This window comes from Anarhichas minor, unplaced genomic scaffold (genome assembly GCF_050575085.1).
Source record: "Anarhichas minor isolate MPS153535 unplaced genomic scaffold, ASM5057508v1 ptg000029l, whole genome shotgun sequence".
NCBI classification, from domain to species: domain Eukaryota; kingdom Metazoa; phylum Chordata; class Actinopteri; order Perciformes; family Anarhichadidae; genus Anarhichas; species Anarhichas minor.
In genome coordinates, this window is record NW_027466475.1 from 120,887 (window position 1) to 140,871 (window position 19,985).

Genomic DNA, 19,985 nt, shown 5'->3' on the forward strand with positions numbered 1-19,985 from the left:
GCCTAAGTGAAACTGCTGTCAGATTTCTCAGATGGGATTTGTAATTAGCTGAGATGAACTTTTAAACCTGGCTGGTGCTCTTGTTCTAACAGCCTTGAAATCAAACATGTTGGGAAGGCGCAGAGGGACAGGTGTGAGGTTTATTTTGTTCTGTATATTGTCATTTGTTTGGTTAACCATGCAGTCGCGCACACCTGTAAACACTCTCATGAACTCAGACAACCACGCAAACACACATGCACGGTCGTGGATGCATGCACACACACACAAATATGCACACAGATAAATCCTATCACTTATACAAAGTATTAAAAACCCCAAATACTCTGAAGTTGTACTTACGACCCTTATGGGATAAACAACTGAGCAGTAGCAGTGCACGTCTGCCTGGGAGGGAGGGAGGGAGGGAGATGTTGGGGGGGAAAATATTGTCTTTGATCTGATGATATCTTCTGTTCGGGCTAACTTGCCACGAAGGCTGAACAAAACAAGGGTGTTTGTCAAACATAATTTGCTTTCGCCTCGGTGACGCCCCGGGATTGTGAAGCTGAAAGGAAAAGTGATAACTAAACATCTCTCATGTCTCTTTTTTGTTCTTTTTTCTGCTCTGTATGTTGAAAAAGCTGTTCCAGTGCTGACTGCTGCCACTCAGTGATAGACAGCAACAGATTTCCTGTAGCAGCACTTGATGTTCTTTCTCAGGAACATTGATACAGACTGACTGTCTGCCCAGCACAGCCACAGTCCTCTGCTGAACAGCTCCTCTTTGGAGCTAAAGGGAGTTTGGATCAGGCGGCAACCTCCGGTACTGAAAGTGAAGCTAATGTGGAAGTGTCTCAAACTCGCAGTCTCTCTAATGGCCAGCAGGGGGCGACTCCTCCGGTTGTATAGAAGTCTATGAGAAAATGACTCTACTTCTCTCTTGATTTATTACCTCAGTAAACATTGTAAACATGAGCTTATGGTCTCAATCTCTAGTTTCAAGTCTTCTTCAATACAGCATGATGTTCATTTAGAAAATGATGGTCCATTGAGAGTAAAATAGACCATAAGCACATCATTCAAAGCAGGGTATTCTTAAGGGCGGGCTACTTTGTGATTGACAGGTTGCTACCGCTACCAGAGGCATAAACGCTAACTCTACGTCACTCCTCCGCAGTCAAAATATGGTCACTTACGTTCACTGGTTGCAAAAAGGCCAAGATGGCGACGGCCTTAATCCTAGATGACGATGGCCAAAACGCCGAACTCGAGACTTAAAATCCGAAGTCCACAATAAGACCATATTACATAAACTGCCTCCTTATCAATGTTCAGTACGTCATTCCTAGAATCTGCGTTGTTTTTGGTGAAAGCTGTTTTATAGTTGTTGGACCCTCGTGTCCATGTGTGAGCTACAGAGACATTTATTGATTAGAATATTTTATGAGCTTGCAATAATTTATCCTGGCAAAATAAAGGTGAAATTTAAAAAATATATATAAAACATAAATGCAATTTTCATAAACCTTAGTAATTGAGAAGTGATATGTGGTAACGGACTCAACCTGACACACTGATGAATTATGCCAATCAGCAGTGTTTTGTAAAGTCATTGTTACCATCATTAAGACTGATTTAGCACAATTTCCTTCATCTGCGCCGAAGGTTGACAGACTGCAAATCAGTCTTTTAATTTACAAAGCAACAGGATGTTTTGTGTCAGGCTGGGCCGTGATTGGCTGGTTGCAGTGCTGCAACAAAACACAGGATAAGAAAGACACGGTTGTATTTCAAAAGGCAAAAAGCTGAACGCCACTTGTGTTGTTTTTATTTTATTGTCTAATTGGAAAGAAAAGTCTGGACATTTTTGCAGGTTTTTCTACATTTTCACTTTAAGTGATTGTCTAACAGCTCCCATCATTTGATCTACGAGTGGAATATAATGCTACAATAATTGGTCTGATTGATGGCCACAGCTTTACGGAAATAGGACCGAGATTAGAACATCACATTTTCTTTGAGATGTAAATAAAAGAATAAATGTTGCCTGCCTGAGCTGCCCTTGGATGCATCTCTCTCTCTCTCTCACTCATACTCACACTCACCTACACCTACACACCTGGATTACCCTGAGGGGTTAGCACTCAGCAGTCACGATGATTAAGTTTGAAAACATCCTCTCACGCCGTTCTCCTCTCACGGCCACATAGCTGCTTTCTCTATTCGATCTCTTATTCCCTTTTCTCCCCCCCCGTCAGGCAGGCGGACAAGGTGACCCAGCGTGGCTCCTGCTGTCTGTCCAGATGTTGAATCACTGTGATTCCCCCTCTATACGTTGGCCATTGTCTTGCTGACAAAGAGCTGCTTCCAGACTCTCAATGGGGGCCGCTTTCAGAAATGATTAAACGTCTCATAGAACATGATTATTTAGACTCTCACTCATGTTCTATTGATCGGACCGGTTGCCTGTCTAAGAAAACGGCGACTTCATTGTGAAGCGTTGGCGTTCATATTTATAAAACAAATGTGTGTGTGTGTGTGTGTGTGTGTGTGTGTGTGATCGTGCACACACACGCTGCACTTGTTTATTTTGTCACTACTTGAGATCTCTGAACTAAACTCCACCACTGTAGTCTCATTCGTCTAATTGAATATCGACTCACGGTCAGCGTGGGCCATGTTTTTCATAAATCTGTCCGTGCTTCGTCAATAAAACGAGACGGAGCGGAAGTTTTATTTGGTATCGGCATTCTGGCACCAAAAATTGAAAGAAATCCCCAGAAAGAAAGTATTTATTATTACTGAAACACATGCAAATAAAGCTGTAATGAACCACTGCTAACGGACTACGTGTCTCATCTGTCTTTGTCTCTCTTGCCAATGCCTAGACAACCTGTTGATCGATTACCAGTTCACCTTCAGTCTTCTTCAAGAAGATGATCGCCACTACACAAGCATCAACTTCATGGCTACACCTGAACAGGTAACGCATGCACTCAAAGGCACACGGGAGGGGGGGTTATGAGTTGAACTTTCATACATCTACTGTAGGATGTAAACAATAATTAACAATAATAAACAGGACATGCCGTCGTAACCCGATGTGCAACAGAGAAATCTGCTGTTTACAGTGAGAGACTCAAGAAATTCTTGAGTTTTATCCGAGCTGGGTTTCTTTCTTCTTCTCAGAGCCTGAAGGTGTGTTCAGATACGACTCAAAGTTGAATATCGGGGCAGCATTGCAGACAAAATCAGTAGAACGACACAAAAATAGGCCAATAGATTCAAATATGCCCAAGGTGACACAGGCTGAGGCGGAGATGGAGAGGCTCAAGTTGAAAATGTTTCAGAAAGTAATTCTGCTGTTGGACTTAGTGAATGTACACACGAAAGTGCAAAAGGTCGGCAAGCCGGAGGGGAAATAAGTAAAAGTGTATATACTCGGAGGAAGACCACAACATGAACTGCAAAACCCCACCAGTCTATAAATAACCCAAGAAACAAACACAGCGAGAATTTACTTTCCATTGAATGCATCTGGAGCCGTCATCATTCACAGTGTAATCACAGTAATCAGTTTATCCACTAGTGCTGCCTTTAACGTCCAGCTCAGGAACCCATGTGCGTGTGTTTCTTTTGTCTTTTTGTGCAGGCCAACAAGAACCTCGACATGTCCATCAATGCCTCGAACAACTTCAACCTCAACATCACTTGGTCCTTAAGCTCAACAGGTAGAGAACATGTTCACATATCTGTGCTTAGTCTCAAAAGTACAGTGGCCACTGCTATACTGTATAACACTTCCGTTGTTATTTTAACCCAAACGCTGATCTTTTCCTAAAGCTAACTAAGTTGTTTTTGTTGCCGAAACCTAACAGAGTAGTTTACTGTGAAGACAGAAGTTTATTTTGAAAAGACCGAATGTGTGTAACGAGAGGAAGTTGACACGTTCGGCATGACTTTCGTAGTAAAACGCATGAAAAATGAGGAGTAACTTTTGGTAAGATATCAAACAAACCGTTGTTTGAGGATACGTTAAAAACAATACTCATTTTGACACATGTTGTTCTTAACTCTTCTGTTAGCATTGTTTATATCACTCTAAGTAGAGTAAAGACTCGTTATATCTAGAATTCTGTCTCAGGTAAGTTCATAAAGAACATAGCGTTACAAAAACAGCAATATTCTCTTTGAAAAAACAGTCTTTAGTCATCGTCTATCATTTGTTCTGTCTAATGACACTGAAAGTGAGCTGTAATATAAAGTGTAATTTACTTTGAATTAGATACGGTGGTTATCTGTTTGGTCTCTGAAGCTCCGTCATTTAGCCGTCTTTCTGCAGACGTATCCCACAGTCAGTATCTTTCATTGGTGGCCAAGTGTCCTGAAGTAAAATGGTCGGATCCACTTCCTGCTCGCCTCCCGGGGATTCCCTCTCCTGACAAAACACATCAGAAGCTATTTTAGAATTTTGGCATTAGGCTGTTTTATACATTTTCCCTCCTGATTTCAATTAAGATAAAAGCACTCTGCTTTCACCACTCGGTGTCTTGGGGCCCAGAGCCTCTCCAGTTTGGGACTGTGGGCCTTGTGTGTGTGTGCAGACTATTACAGAGTGTTTAATAGCCCTGATAAAGCAGGGGGTGGGGAAATATTATTCACAATGACTGAAAAACACGACCATTAACACAGAACTGCTGATAGTGCTCCCAGGGATCCTGAAATCGGACCACCTCAGCGCAGAGAGAAATTTGTCAAGCTCGCTCTGAATCACTGTGAGGTGTCATCAGAACCAATTTGCCTGCGTGAGATGACTGGCACGACTTTTTTCACTCAACCTGCTCTTATACCACTTTCCTGCGTAAAGATATCTTTGCAATGGCTCTCACAGTCTCCGTTTGACTCATGTGGCTGCAGAGTTTTTCTTTCTTTGCAGTATAGTAACATTTCCCGCGGAAGACGATTCTGCATCAAGGTCTCTTCACAAGATCCCCAAAAGATCCTGATGCTGGAAAGACCTGGTACAGGTCTCAATTGACTGCAAGTGATAATTGATGAGGCTTCACTGTTTGGTTTGACATGCCTCGTGTTTTCATAAAACAGTGTGTTGCGAAAAGTTATTCCCTATTTTTCATGCATTCTCCTACAAATGTCCAGTGACACGTGACAATTTTTCACTCGTAAAAAAAAAAAAAAAATGCTTGGTTAGGTTTAAGAAAAGATCATGGTTGGGTTAGAATAACTACGGAAGTGGAGTTACTTAAGTACGAAAGTTGCGTGACAAATAAATCAGTATTGACTTGAATATATAGCGGCGGTCTCCTGTGTGAAAGTCTGGTGTTTTTGGACCCATCCACACACACACCTCCTGCCTAGTTTGTTGCACTTTGTACTTCCTGGTTCACGATTATGTGGAATACATACAAATTGATTTTGTGGGACATGTGTGAGTTACAGTGCATCAGTTAATGAGAGACCATCTCAAAAAACACTAATAATATAAACCCAGAGAGACATCACAGTGAACTACCTAAAGAAAATCAAGCTACTTTCTTATATTAGTCTAAAATTGATTCCTGTAAATCCAGTATTGCCTTTTAACAATCCCGTTCATTGATTTGTAAAATTGTCCACAATGGTTTAATAGAACCGGAGGTCTACAGCGATACGTATAAACATCAGTCGACAGATCATAGAACCTGGTTGGGTTCAAAAACAACTGACAGTGCATTTCCTTGGTGGAGGTTTTTAAATGCGTGTCCACTCTCACATCCTTCATTTCTGAGAGCACCTCCGGTGACATTTCTCATTGAAAACGAGGAACGCTGCGAGCTGCTGTGATGTTGATCTGTTGTTTCTCTGCAGCAGGAAGACAACAAACACCTTTAAACTGTCTGTTACTTTACCTTTTATAAAAGCAGTGGCTGATGGGAACTGAACTTCGTTGACGGATGGCCATATAGTCCTTTGTGTTTCTGTTCCCTTTAAAGGATCCTTATTTTCTACACTTTGTTTTACTGTATTTGACCAAAACTACTCTCGGTCTCTCACAGCTGGCACCATCTCGGGGGAGGAGATGCCCATCATAGCGAGGACCAACATCAAGGAGCACCGTGACAGTTTCTCCTGTGAGAAGTTCAACTTCAGACTTCACCACAACATCACCTTCTACGTCTATGTGTCCAACTTCAGCTGGCCAATCAAGATCCAGGTTAGAGGCTCGGGGGAGGGAAGGATACGCGGGGTTTGGTTGTGAGGGGGATGAAGGGTAATGGCGGCCGAGTTGCCATTAACATCAACTAATTGTTCCAGTTTTACAGGCAACGCATATGTAAACCCAGAAAGCATACTTAGACAGATACAGGAAAATAAGAAAACAAAAATAACTGAAATGACATTGAGTCGCTCTGACAGATACAAATTCAGACTTAATGGCTTCAAAATGTGTTTCTGTTCTTGTTCTGCTTAATGGCTTCAGTATGTGGCCTCGGAAAGAGAAGTCTGCTGCTGATATGGGACATGATGATGATGATGATGATGATGATGATGATGATGATGATGATGATGATGATTTACAATATTAATTATATATTTTGTTTTTTTTATTACATCTTACACAACAATGTTTGAACATGCACTGCAGTTCACTGCATTGTGCAAGTGCTCCCGAATAGATTTTAATGTGTTTTTAATTTTGTTTTTAATTTGTATGTGTAGTATTTCTGTGCACACACTGTTAACCACTTTTCTTTTGGGAATGACAAAGTTATCCAATTAATCAGTGAATTACACGATACAAGATGCACGTCTGTTCATTACAATAGTAGATTACAATAACAGTTGTGTCTAGCTTAGTGCGGGCCACAGACATTATTCAAAATGAATGCAAGAGCATTTTTTATTTCCAATGAACTCGCACCCACTGGGACAACATGGTTAGACCAACACACATACTTAAACACTATATACGTTACTTAAACTCAGTAAACAGATGTTTGTGAAATAAATATTTGCTGTGATTGTTAAGGGAACATTCAGAAATGATTTAGTGTAGTAAAAGTTATTATTATCTTTATTGTGACATTTGGTCCACTCTTAAAAATGTAACAAAGTTCCGTGCTTGTTGAACAATATTGTACACTGTTAAAACTTAATGTCTGGTTAAAATAGATTGATAAAAAATCTAAATCAGAAAAAAATAAATTGTTTTAGATGTACATTTTTTGCCCCTAATTATGTAAGTTCAAAATGTATTTAAAAAAAATAATAAAACAGTTTTTGTTAAATGTCTGACATGTTGTGATCTACAGAAACTAAAAAAGAAAAGGAAATATTCTGCAAGGGACGTAGAGCCATATTGAATGATGAATGCCTTAGTAAGTCAGGTTAGGTGGATGAAAAAGATAAAGCTTCATCATCATCATGATCTTCATCATCTCCAGTTTCCAGGACCTGTCTTTCTGCAAAACATATCGCCCTGACAGGACATTGAGCATAAACTATTCTGAAAAGTGTTTGGCAAATCTGCTATCACATTTAATGATCTGTGAGTTTTCCCAGTGTCTCACCATCAATTATGTAGCACCGGATTGAATCTCCAGGCGGCAGCCGCACACACTGAATATTCACGCCGCAGTCTTATGATCCGTTAAATTGAAGTAGACTCTAGCGGTGATATTTTAGGACGACTGTCATGCAGGTACGGGGGCGTGCGCTGACGGATGGAGTCAAGAAGTGACAGAATGGAGAAATTAGAAGTTCCGCTGGTTAACTGATGTTGAGATTATTATTCAGGTGAAATGTCCGGCGTTGAGAAAATGGAGGCTGCCTAAATTGACAGATTGAGGGAGAAGGACAGCGGGTCTGGAGACTGATAAAGACTCAAAGCAGAGGACGGATACATGGATGGGTGGATGGACTGATGAATGGAGTGATGATGAATGGGAAGGACGACAGTAGCTGCTCGGTTACGTAAGCACTCAGGTAAAAGTTAAAGGACAGATACAGAGTTGGCCCATTCAGTCCATTGCTGCTAAAAGGTTAGCTTGTATGCAACCATTCACTTGGTAAAATGTTACCAAACATGTTATTTTTTGGAATTAATATGTTTTTTTTGAGACCCAATGTATTAAAGTTCTGCACATGGTTTTTCGTGGAAACATAATTTGGAAACGTGATACCAGTCCGCTTGTCGTTCATGGATGTTAGCGTTTACTGCAGAGTGTCCTGCACCTCGTTACGGGTCATTTGTCCTTCGATCGCTCCCCTAATATGCATTTCCCATTAATGCTGCATTATCAGAGCTCCACATATCTGCTGGTTGAAAGGTGATATGATAATCACGTAGACGAGGCCCATCTTATCCCGCCGCCGTGTCAGACGTGCTCGTGTGTAACAGGAGAAGCACTCGGCGTCTGGTCCTGTGACCTTGGTGGCTTCCGACGTCAGAACGGGCCGAGGATGAGAAATTGTCCTGAGAATTGGTAATGACCCGTCCTGATATATTTGATATAATAGACATGCACACACACACACACAGGCGCACAAGAAATAACATGCAAACACTCACGTACGAACATGAAGGACAGAGAGAGGAAGAGACAGATCTCCACTACTGCTGTTCAGGTGTCGGGGAATGTGGAATAGTTATTCATTACTCCATGACGGGCGATGATTTGAAATCATTTTAAAGCCCATCTGACCTTTCACAGTCAGGTCAAACTTTCTCCTTGACCAGTACACACAAAATGTCTGTGAAATTAGCTGTGCATATTCATGTTCCCCAGAGGATGAATGTTTGGACACACTAAGCTACTAGAGATCCCGGCTCTTATCGGCAGTAAACCTTGACTTATTCCACTGTGAACGTCATTTTTCTCAAACTATATTCATGTGGTTTTAGTCGCATAGATTTAACTAAACCCAAACCAAAGTTGTAGCATGTTAGGAATGAGTGGAACTTTTATGCTTCAGTCTTTGCCAGGATCTCTGTTGGAAAAAAGATTTTAAATCTCAGTGGGACTATCGTGGAAAAACTAACCTAAAAAAATATCTAAATGTGCACCATCGTGGAAATAACTAACTATTTTTATAGTTTTTCGTATTAGAACCAACTTCGATATTTTCTTTTGTACGACACAAGCATAAATGTAGAAACCCAAATGGCAACCGTTTGGGTTTTTACATTTCTGATAAATTCATACAGATTCACTCAAAGTGTGATCGCAAAGAGGTGTAATACAGTAGTCTGTTTAGCCATGATGACTAAAATGTTTTAATAACTAAACGACTTACAACTGACAGTTAGGTGAAGGTGTCTCCTAGAATTAATGGAAAGTCTTGTTAATCTTAATCAGACAAGTTAAAACACAAACAAATTCAGATTTGCTGTAGACAGTCACACGGACAAATAGCCTCACCCAGCAGGTCGAAAAGTGAAATTTGTCCTTAGAAAGGTAGAACTCCATGAAAACACTCACATACAGTATATATGCACACACACACACACACACGCGCACGCACACACACACACACACGCACACACACACACACACACACTAATGGATGAGTATGTGAGTGTTTCCCTTGCGGCGGGCCTGACGTCCGCCGGGAGTCGAGGGCTGGTTGTGAGGCAGGGGGAGGTGTTGGAATCGGTCGTTCTGCTGGAACAGATGTTGATTGGTTCTGTCACGCTGACCTTGCACCTCCGTCCTCGCTCTCCTGCACTCACCATCATGACACGACATTTACCCGAATGTTGCTGGTTGCAATGTATGTAGGGGGCGGCGCAGACCTTATTCAGGATCCCTTAAGACAAATATGTCTCTAGTTTCTGCTCCACACTCGGTGCTTTAACGAAACAGGAAGATGGTTAGAACCTATTGGGCGATGGGTGTTTCTCAAGGTGAAGGAAGGATCCTTCATTGGCTGAATTTCAAGGATGCTGCGTCATCCAATCCCGCCGAAGGATTGTTTCAAATTCAAGGATCCTTCACATTCTACCGAGGACCGAGGTCTTCGTTCAGAAGATTTTCAAGGATGCATGTGTGTAATCCTTCCCATCCTAAATCACCCATAAACATGGAAATATGTTTTGTAGGATTATAAATCAGGACAATTTAATACGCCTACACGTTTTAAATTTGTGTAAATAGTTTTGAGGAATGCAAAATCAATATCCCCTCAACAAAGTGTGATGTTCTGAATTATTCAAAATCAAGTAAAAAAAAAACAAAAAAGCAAGTCCATTTCTTCCACACACCGGCACACGCTCTAGACCGTTCCAATGAATACTCCACGAACGCTTTCCAAGCCTCTGAACAACCCGACCTGGAAGGACCCGTCCAACCAAGGAACCACCCTTGACTTTGAGAAACACCCATTCATTCAACAGCTTTATTAGTTGTTCTAGACCTTAAACTTTAAGCTTTAGAATGAAGTATTTCACAGCTTTACTTTTCTAGAATATCAACAGAAATTAAAATGTATATTGTGAACCGTTAAAGTAGAAATTTTGTTCATTTTGACACAGTTTTTCCACAAACTAGGACTCGCCTGGATTCCTTTCTGATCCAAAAATCATGTTTTATTGATTGAGGCCACAAACGTTCTGGGAACACAACCCAGTTTGTCTCTTCATCTCTCTGTTGAGAAAGAACTAACTAATAATTTAGCCAGAGATTGTATAACTTGAGCCCGTGACTGTTTCTAATTTGAATATCTCTGTTTGTAATTTAGCAGAAAATGTTATCTCAACAAGAGAGGACTGTAACAACAGCCCTTTGTTTCCACTCCTTATGTTTATGAGGCGCTAAATTAGAATCGACAGCAGGAAACAGAAAACATGATTTTGCGGTACAACACTGTTTTTTTCCTCGCGTCCGCTTCCATCCGCCTGCTTCTCTCTCTCTCTGCAGCCCTGCATGCATCACGGCCTACAGGCCAGCTGATTAAAAGCCTTCTGTCAGAGGTGAGCGCCCATTCTGTTGCAGGCGAACTCAGTCAGGGCTGGTGTTATTGGTCGGCTGATTTGATTTGCCGCTCAGTCACTTATTATCCTCTGCGCCTGCCATCATTAAATAGGATGCCTCTGCTAATCATATATCTCTCACACACACACACACACACCCTCTCTGATCATGTCGGTGATAAAGTGTCCTTTATTGGATTTTAAAAGAAGTTGAAACAGTTAACTGTATGACCAGCATACACACACACACACACACACACACACACACACACACACACACACACACACACACACGGAGGAGCAGCAGGCTCTATCTGATGCATCTCATTGAGGCAGTATTATGTTCCATACGGTGGAAGAGAAGAGGGAACGCTGAGTGCTTCCCCATTTAACCAGACAGGAAGTCATCAGCAGTCATCAGCTACATCAGTACAAATTAGGCAGGACGTGTGTGGATGCATGCAGGGTCAGTCCTCTCCCGTTCATCATGTTAAATGCCCCGGCAGGCAGGCAGCCTGTGTTTTGGTTTAGTTCCTGCAGATGGGTCGGATTAGGTTCTCTCTGCAATCGAACTGCACGAGGGTGCGTTTGGAAACATCTGGAGACCACCTCTCACAAGCGGTCTGGGACCTGTTGTTTTTGGCCACACCAGCGTACGATTGCACGCGCTCACAACTGCCCAAAGGATCTGCACAGAATTTTGTTTAAACTGGCCAGATGTTGGCTTGTGAAAGCACCTGAAAGTAAACACTTAATGTCCAGAAAGCTGTACAGTAGTGCACTTTTCATTTTAGTTGGTTATTAATGGCCACTGATGGAATAGTGCATGACAACATGGACCATGACTCTCCACAGTGAACAGCAATCCAAGGAAAAGAAAATCGGCCTAATAAGTGACACGTGGAAAGGCACTCCGACTGCTCTGGGATTATATCATGTTGTGTTACACACCGCGGTTTGTCGCTGCTGTTTGAGCTGCAGATTGATGCAGAAGTGGGTCTTAAGCACCTGTTAAAAGGAGCTGCATCGCTGAGCTCTCCTAACAAGTGCACACATATGGCAGAGCTGAGCTCATTTGCATACCATGTAGGTGGAGGCGGCACTTGGCAACTGCCTCAGTTTTGTCATTAGGTCCTCATGAATATGCAAATACTGAGGAAAGAGTGTGTGGTAAATGCATTTCAGTCACTGGGACATTCATGTAAATGTGTTAAAATGCTGGTGTGCCCTAAACATTATCGCTCATTGTGGGAATAAAACAAGTAGATGTGAATGTTACGTTCCGCTGCCTCTATGACGGGGACAACACAATCCACACAAAGTCACAATACGAAGCGCGTTAAGTCATCTGAACACATTTAGTTCTCCAGGTTTTGGCTGTTAAGCACAATATTGTGTTTGCTGTCTTTGAACTTCCTTGTCGAAGGCCTGCTGCTGTCTTTTACAACAATGAAGTGATGAGGAACATTACCTTGTGTGGTTGCATCATTTAGTGTCTGAGAGTTAGTTATTTGAGATAACTAATGACTAAATTGAGGGAATGAAATATATCGTATTCAGCATAAAAATGGGTGATTTGTAATTGAAACACAAATCACTGACTTGATGGAACTATTGCCTACCGGTGTGTCTGATGAGGATTAAGCTCAAAGAGTACATGAACTGATTATTTTACCCCCCACCGTCCTCTCTCCTGCTCACAGTTCTCCATTGATCTTGTGCTTCAGCTTCTCTCCTCCTTCTACTTTATCTATTTTACCTGCATCATACTCTTTCTTTTTTGTTGCTCTCCTTTCTCTCCCCCCCCCCCCCCCCCCCCCCCCCCCCTCTACCTTTACTTATTGATTAGCCAAACACTTTCTCTCATCCCAGGTTTTAACAAGCCCTTGGTTCAGGGTCAGGGACATGAAAGGCAGCCCACCGCTGTCACAGCTGCTGGGCTTGCACCCAGAGGGCCACCGTGGGCCCTCAGTAATGACTGGACTGTAGAACCACGTCGTCATTTCTCTTCTTCTCTCACCTCTGCCTCCCCCCTCAGTCCCTCTCTGTTGTACTCACACTCTCTCCTGTGGTAATTGCAGTTTTAGCTTCAAGATTACAAAACTATTCCCCCTGAACAGTCCGCTGACCCCTGATATCAAAACAATTATATTCTATGGAAAATAAATATTTCTTTTGACCATAATAATATTTTCTGAGCGCTTCCTCTCCGTCTAAAATGAGCCTAAAACCTTCGTAATCTTAGATGCATTCCTAAAACCATTCAAACATACAACTTTATTTGTTTTAAATAGATTGACATGTGCCTCCTAACCTAAGACTAAGGGTGCGATCACAACCGTGATCAGACTTTTCAAGCTCCTCATCGTGACATTGTGTGGCCCCTGTAATGTTTGGCTGTAAATGCAACGGTTAAATCACGCGCTGCTTTCTCTAACTCTAAAGAATAAATTGTGCTAAGAGACAGAATATAGCTTGTTTTGACAAAACAAAAGTTGTAGCTTCTGAAAGGACCATAGAATAGATTTACCACCTCTACCGTCTCAGTAGGAATTGAACATTATACAACAGAAGTATATTTTACTATTGTATTGGATTGCATTAAGTGTGTGTGTGTGTGTGTGTGTGTGTGTGTGTGTGGCTCTGCAGTGGTGTGGATCAGGGAGCAAAGGGTGTGGTCTAAACAGCTTATTGATATAGTTGTTTAACGACTGCAGTTGTTGTAAATTTAAATGATGGCTGTTGGCTGAAGTTGGGGTGGCACTGGAAAGTGTGTGTCTGCATGTGTGTGTGTGTGTGTGTGTGTGTGTGGGAGAGATAGATTAGGAGGAATTTGCTGTTTGTATTCATTTACTATATCAAGTGTAATGTCCACAATCTGTCCACTGTGGAAGCTTGTGATTGTGTGTTATGGATATTTATTTGTTGCATTCACTTTTGAAAGATGCTCATCTATTTCCTTCCAGCTCGTACGTGTTTCTCTTCTTTCTGTGTGTGTGTGTGTGTGTGTGTGTGTGTGTGTGTGTGTGTGTGTGTGTGTGTGTGTGTGTGTGTGTTTGCACTCCTCATATTGTCAGGGGTTAGTGATGTAAATTGCTGCATTGGAAGCCCGAATGCAAAGCCAGGCTCTTTTCTCCCTGATGCCTGTATTAATGCTGCGTCCCTCTGGACCCAAATCAGCTTTTCTGCAGGTTTTTCACTGTCAGGCCGTTTTACCTGCTGCACAAATGCCAGTAAACCTCTTAAGCCCATTCTGCCCCATTTCTTTCTCCCTTCCCCTCCCAGCTAGTCTCGGAGGATTCACCGAAGACAAAGACTCAGCCTTTCCGGCTATTAGGGCCATTTAAAGCTATCCCCGTGTCCAACGCGCTTGAAATATATTGCTGTCACATGCGTTGTCATGCCTGCGATCTGTGTGTTTTTACTTTACAGTCCACGTTAGCTGCAGCGCCGCTCTCGGCTTTTTACTGATTTTGAAACGGATCTTCGGCAGTCCACCTGTCACGAGGATCAGATGATGTCACATGCTAATTTACACATCGGTGGCCTCGGCTCTACAACTTTCTCGTTGTCTTAAAAGATTTGTAAAGGAAATTGCAGGACTTTGAGTCTTTTTTTTTTAAGCCAATTATAATGAAATATAACACTTCACCTTAAAGTAAAACATGAAAAAGGAATAAAAGAGTGCCGGTCTGCCTGACAGGCCGGATTTCTTATGAAACAGCTCACTGACATGTCTAAAGTTAAGTAGCAGCCTTGGTTTTAGGAACGAATTAGAACTTATTTTTACAATAAAGACAAAGACTTGACATTGACAGCCGAGCAAACAACAAAGTGTTACAGCCGATGTCCTCATCCACAGTAATCTGGGAGCTGAAGTCAATGTCATCCAATTTCTTTCTTCTGTTCTCACTCGACGCTGATTGCAGTATTTTCCATTATGAATATTAATGTGCATCCCTTTGTTTTAACTGAGCTTTGAATACATTGTTACATTGCGCCATTTGTGTTTTTTTTTTTACAGAAATATTTCTAAAATAGAAATAAGTATACTTTTGTTGAAAGCTGCAGGCATAAAACGACAGACGTCCCTCACTTGAATTACCATCGATGTAGCAAAAGTGGAGGAGGCGTGACATTGAGTGTGTGTGTGTGTGTGTGTGTGTGTGTGTGTGTGTGTGTGCGCGACTTTGACCCGAAAAACCGCGGTGTGATCCAGTCAACAGTCAATACTGGATTCTATCGAGCATCCATAAACAAGTCGTCAGGAGGCTGTGATTCTTCCAACAGAAAACTTTTCTCCGTTTTCTTCCTTCAGGGCAGAGAAGTGGATGGAAAATCAATTATGTCTGAAATAAATAATCCTCTTCACATGAGGCAGTTTGAACGTTGACGACAATGGCTTTTCAGGAGTTTTCATAGCTGAGGGTCTGAAGCAGAGCGGTGCGTCTCTCTCTCTCTCACACACACACACACACACACACACACACACACACACACACACACAGTAATGTTGATAGATTGTATTTTTAGAGGTGAGAGGAATGTGTGGGTGTATGCTGATGAAACAAGTGGAAACATGTTTATTAGTTATTTTTTTGTTTTCATTCACTGATGCAATGTACAGAAGTTCCAACATATATGGAAAATAAATACAATTCATATGTCCCTTTCATTAATCAACATATGAAAACATGTAAATAATTACTCCATCCAAATCATAGAAAACACATATTTTTATACTTTGCTCCGTTGGGATTTATTCATGCAGACTGTTTTGGTTTCATTTGCCACCTGTCTTTCTCTGAGATGTCTGCCTGAACAATCGAGTTAGAAGGCTTTTCATCGGTCCCTCTATAAGATTCTAAATGTCCTAATGAGCAGCAACCAGGAGTCACAAACTGACAACATAGATTACATTACTGTAAAATGGGTTACAAGGTCAGACTTAAACAAAAGATGATGATGATGACTTGATCATAAATTGAACTGAAATCACCGTGGACTACGTTATAAACGACGAGTGATGGGATACAGTTTCTGGAAAGTCAAGTTTTTATTAAGATTTTACAATAATTGTTTGAGTGTTTTTGGGGAGCACGAACAAAATCCCATTCCCCTCCATTATGTTTGGGTGGAGGCAGATGATTTACAGAGAGATTTTAACATAAACCCGCAGGATGTCTGAGTCAACGTGTATCAGACGCGTGGCTCAGGACAGCAGAGGGCCACACGCTGCACCAGCATCCCAGCACAGAGAAGATGATGATGATGATGGATGGTGCAGTCAGTGGGTTTAGTGGTGCTGTGGCTTCCAAGAGGTTTGTCGGGGTTCAATTGAACAAAGTGCTGCAGAATAGGGAGAGCACAAAAGGCTCCTGTGATATTCTCACAGGCTAATCTTATAAAAACCTACAAACCATATGGACAGTGGCTCGCATTGTGTTCTTAGTGTGTGTGTGTGTGTGTGTGTGTGTGTGTGTGTGTGTGTGTGTGTGTGTGTGTGTGTGTGTGTGTGTGTGTGTGTGTGTGTGTGTGTGTGTGTGTGTGTGTGTGTGTGTGTGTGTGTGTGTGTGAGAGAAGGAGATAGAGAACATGTGAGAATGCATTTGGCAGAAATAACAATGTTGGCCCTTATGTAAGAGGGCTGAACATTGGCTTTAGGTAAGAAAGATGTTACTCCACAGTTATCGCATCAGCTGCACACGATGCTCAACCACACGTGTTTGGGAAAACAGCGTTACATAAGGACCCGCTGAATTGTGTGGAATGTATCGTGAGTGAGTGTGTTTTGGTTGCTCCGTGGGAAACTATACCACAGATACAGAATACAGTTGTCCCTCCTCACTCAGTTCAATACATGCAGTTGTTCCTCTCAAAACTTTTAGTAACCTCGGGCCTGATCTAGTTCAGTTGTCTTCACCAGTGTGACCTTTTTGCCTTTCTGTGTTGGAGTTACATAATAGAGTTTATAAACTGAGAATTATTGCTGACACAGTTACTCATTATTCTATTTGTGCGACAGAAAATGTTCAAAGAAAAAATAAATAAAGAATCAGTAATTTAGGTCGGACTGAATTGGAGGTTCCCCTGTCTACAGAAATAACATGGAATTGAGCACACACACACACACACACACACACACACACACACACACACATAAAGGACGATCATTACGATACATAGAGCAGAAATGGCAAACATTTTAATTATGTGGTCATCTTAGGCTGTTTGTCATGTTTGAGGTATATTCACATGCAGAAATGAAATTAAAAGATTTGTAAAAGTACACATAAAAAAATAATTAAAATATTGTGTTTGTACTGGTGTAAAGTAATCCTTTGCAGCATAAGGACATATTCACACCTCAATTAAAGTTTATCGAGTGCAATTTATGTATTTTTATATTTGGACATTAAACTTTGACTTTAGACATTAAACTTTGCACTGTGTACTGAACTCTCTCTCTCTCTCTCTCTCTCTGTCCCTCTTTTCAACAGATTGCTTTCTCTCAGCACAACAGCATCATGGACCTCGTGCAGTTCTTTGTCACCTTCTTCAGGTGAGTTTTGTTTTCCAGACTTGTTATCTTATTTGCAGTGTTTTCTGCAGAGCATCCAGCCGCTCCTCACGGGGCTTTGCTGCTCCCAGAGACTCTTTGCACAACCGGGGCCATCGCCTGAATTCACTGAGTTACAGTATGTGGCAGCAGCCCCAGGTGAGACACTTCACCCCCAGCTCTCTTGCTACATCTGCTCAACAGCAGCAAACACAAGTGTGGGGCAACTAGGGGCCAGCTGGGGTTGCCGAGAAAGAGCAACGATCCTCGATTTATTTAAGGGCCTTGTTTTACGCTCTAGAAAATAAGCCAAAACCAAATTGACAATCTTGCAGGAAGGTAAGTTTTGATGCAGGTAAAAATGTGTAGGTGATTTTCCGAATAAACTTTATTTTAATCACATTTGACTTACTATATTTCAAGGTCCTTATGTCCTGCTTAGCACTGAAAGCAGTCCCTTTCTTTGGGACTGGGTGAGAGACGTGTGTGTTACAGCTCGCCGTGCAGACAGGAAGGGGATCTAATGAGATAGTGTTTTGGGGAAGTCTGGAATGAAGTCTGGTGTCTTCAGGCGAGATTCTGCCACTCAACTACGACACCGGACAAGTGTGTGTGTTCAGCTGTGTGAGTGTGTATGTGTTTCCTGTATGTAACCCGGCTCACTGTGTGTTCATGCTTGTGTGTGTGTGTGTGTGTCACTGTGCAGCCATGTGAGGAAGTGAGCCATTTTAGTGCCCAGGGCCGGCTTCCGGACATCAGCGACCTTTAGGCCAGCACAGAGGGATGATGTCATCAGTAGGGGACGGTGTCAAGTTTTGCCGGGAGAGTTCAGTGTAATGTTTCTGCCTGTGTGTGTGTGTGTGTGTGTGTGTGGGTTAGTCACTGCTCTGTTTATGAGGTTCTCTCTTCTGCACTGCACCAGATTCTCAGTGAGAAAAGGTTATGTGCTACAACTACAGGATCTGTTGTTGTTGTTCTTTTACTGCCATGGTTATATAATGCAATGTGCATGTTTTCTTCTGCTCTGGAAAAGGTATTCAGGTCCTTTACTTATATAATAGTAGCATTACCACAGTGGGAAGTAACATTATAATACAATAATATAATACTTAAACTTGCATTAATCGCACACAATCAAACAAATCTGTAATCTTTGTAGTGGTGACACACCCACACAAATGAACACTAACTCCGCAGCTCTACTAAGCTGTTCAGCGTCTTTTAGCTCAACGTTTCTCAAAGCACATTTACTGTGTAGCTCAGTCTCAACTTTCTGTAAAAACTCCATCTCCAGCCGCAGGCAGCTGTTTTCAGTGAGCAGTGACAAACCCACTGTGCACTATTTGCCCTGCACCACATGGCAGACAAACAAAAGTGAGCAACTAGCTGGTGAGGAAAGTGGAACTGTGAGCCGCTAAAGAGGCAAGGTGCATCTAAATGTAATTATTTTTACACTCCTTACTATTACAGAACAACTGCTGATGTGAAGTAATGGCAGCTCTTAGATAAAATGAAGTAATGGTCAGACGATTCAGTTTCCTAATAGAAGAAACACTGTACTAGTACTGCTTCTTCCTCCTGTGTCTCAGGATGTGTGCATGTCAGAGATGCAGGCGTATGATGTTATATGCATATAACTCTACATTACATGGATGTGTGTGGGTATCTGTATTTCTTTTGCCTCCACTGTGCTGATGCGGTCATGAGTCACGATGCCAAAGAGCCTGAGTCATGGCTCTGTGTGTGTGTGTGTGTGTGTGTGAGTGTGTGTGTGTGTGTGTGTGTGTGTGTGTGAGAGAGTGTGAGAGGGGTAGCCTGTAGGCAGAAGGCATGGTTATGAGATGCAGTCTGGCACTGGGATGGAAGAGAAGAGGAATATTAGGCAGCAAGTATAGGAAGAAGTAAAGTGACTAAAAGGAGAGATTGGAGATCCGTCTCTATTGTCTATCAATCGATGCATCTGTCTAACCCGGTCTCACTCTCCACTCGTCTAATGCCGACGCACCGTGGCTTTAATTTCACGATGAAAGGACGGATGGGTAAAAAAAACTAAAAACACAGGACTTTCACTCAGGAGACCACTTTTCATGTCCTGTGTGAAAACAAGTCAGCGATGCCTTTTCTTACCGTAGTTTCAACCTTCAATACAATGCTGTGATGGCCAAGAGGACACTCTTTGTCTAAATGATGTTTTATTAAATATTGACTATAAGTTTTTTCAGTAAATTAACTGCATAAAGTTTCCACCTCATGTGTCTCTCTGATTAGCTGTGTAATCGCCTTCCACAAAGATTTAGAAAAGTTTAAAACTTTCCTCCCCTCCCCTTCCTGTCTCTGACTCCATCCTCCTCATGTATTCTATCTCATCTCTAAATGAAGGGGAGAAATAAGGAAAATGGCCATAATTAAACAGCATTAACGTCTCCGCTCTCCACAGTCTAGAATGCTAATTGGTGACACTACACTTCAGCTTTG

The 19,985-nt window shown here is 41.9% G+C and overlaps 1 protein-coding gene across 1 annotated transcript in view; it reads left to right on the top strand.

Moving 5' to 3' along the window:
• The window catches only part of atrnl1a (attractin-like 1a), a 194,736-nt gene that overhangs the window by 99,933 nt on the left and 74,818 nt on the right, over nucleotides 1-19,985 (top strand). Inside the window, exons 23-26 of the mRNA XM_076104205.1 lie at nucleotides 2,871-2,965; nucleotides 3,635-3,713; nucleotides 6,036-6,193; nucleotides 17,452-17,513. Of these exons, the coding sequence (XP_075960320.1) occupies nucleotides 2,871-2,965; nucleotides 3,635-3,713; nucleotides 6,036-6,193; nucleotides 17,452-17,513 (394 nt within the window). The remainder of the gene's footprint in view (nucleotides 1-2,870; nucleotides 2,966-3,634; nucleotides 3,714-6,035; nucleotides 6,194-17,451; nucleotides 17,514-19,985) is intronic.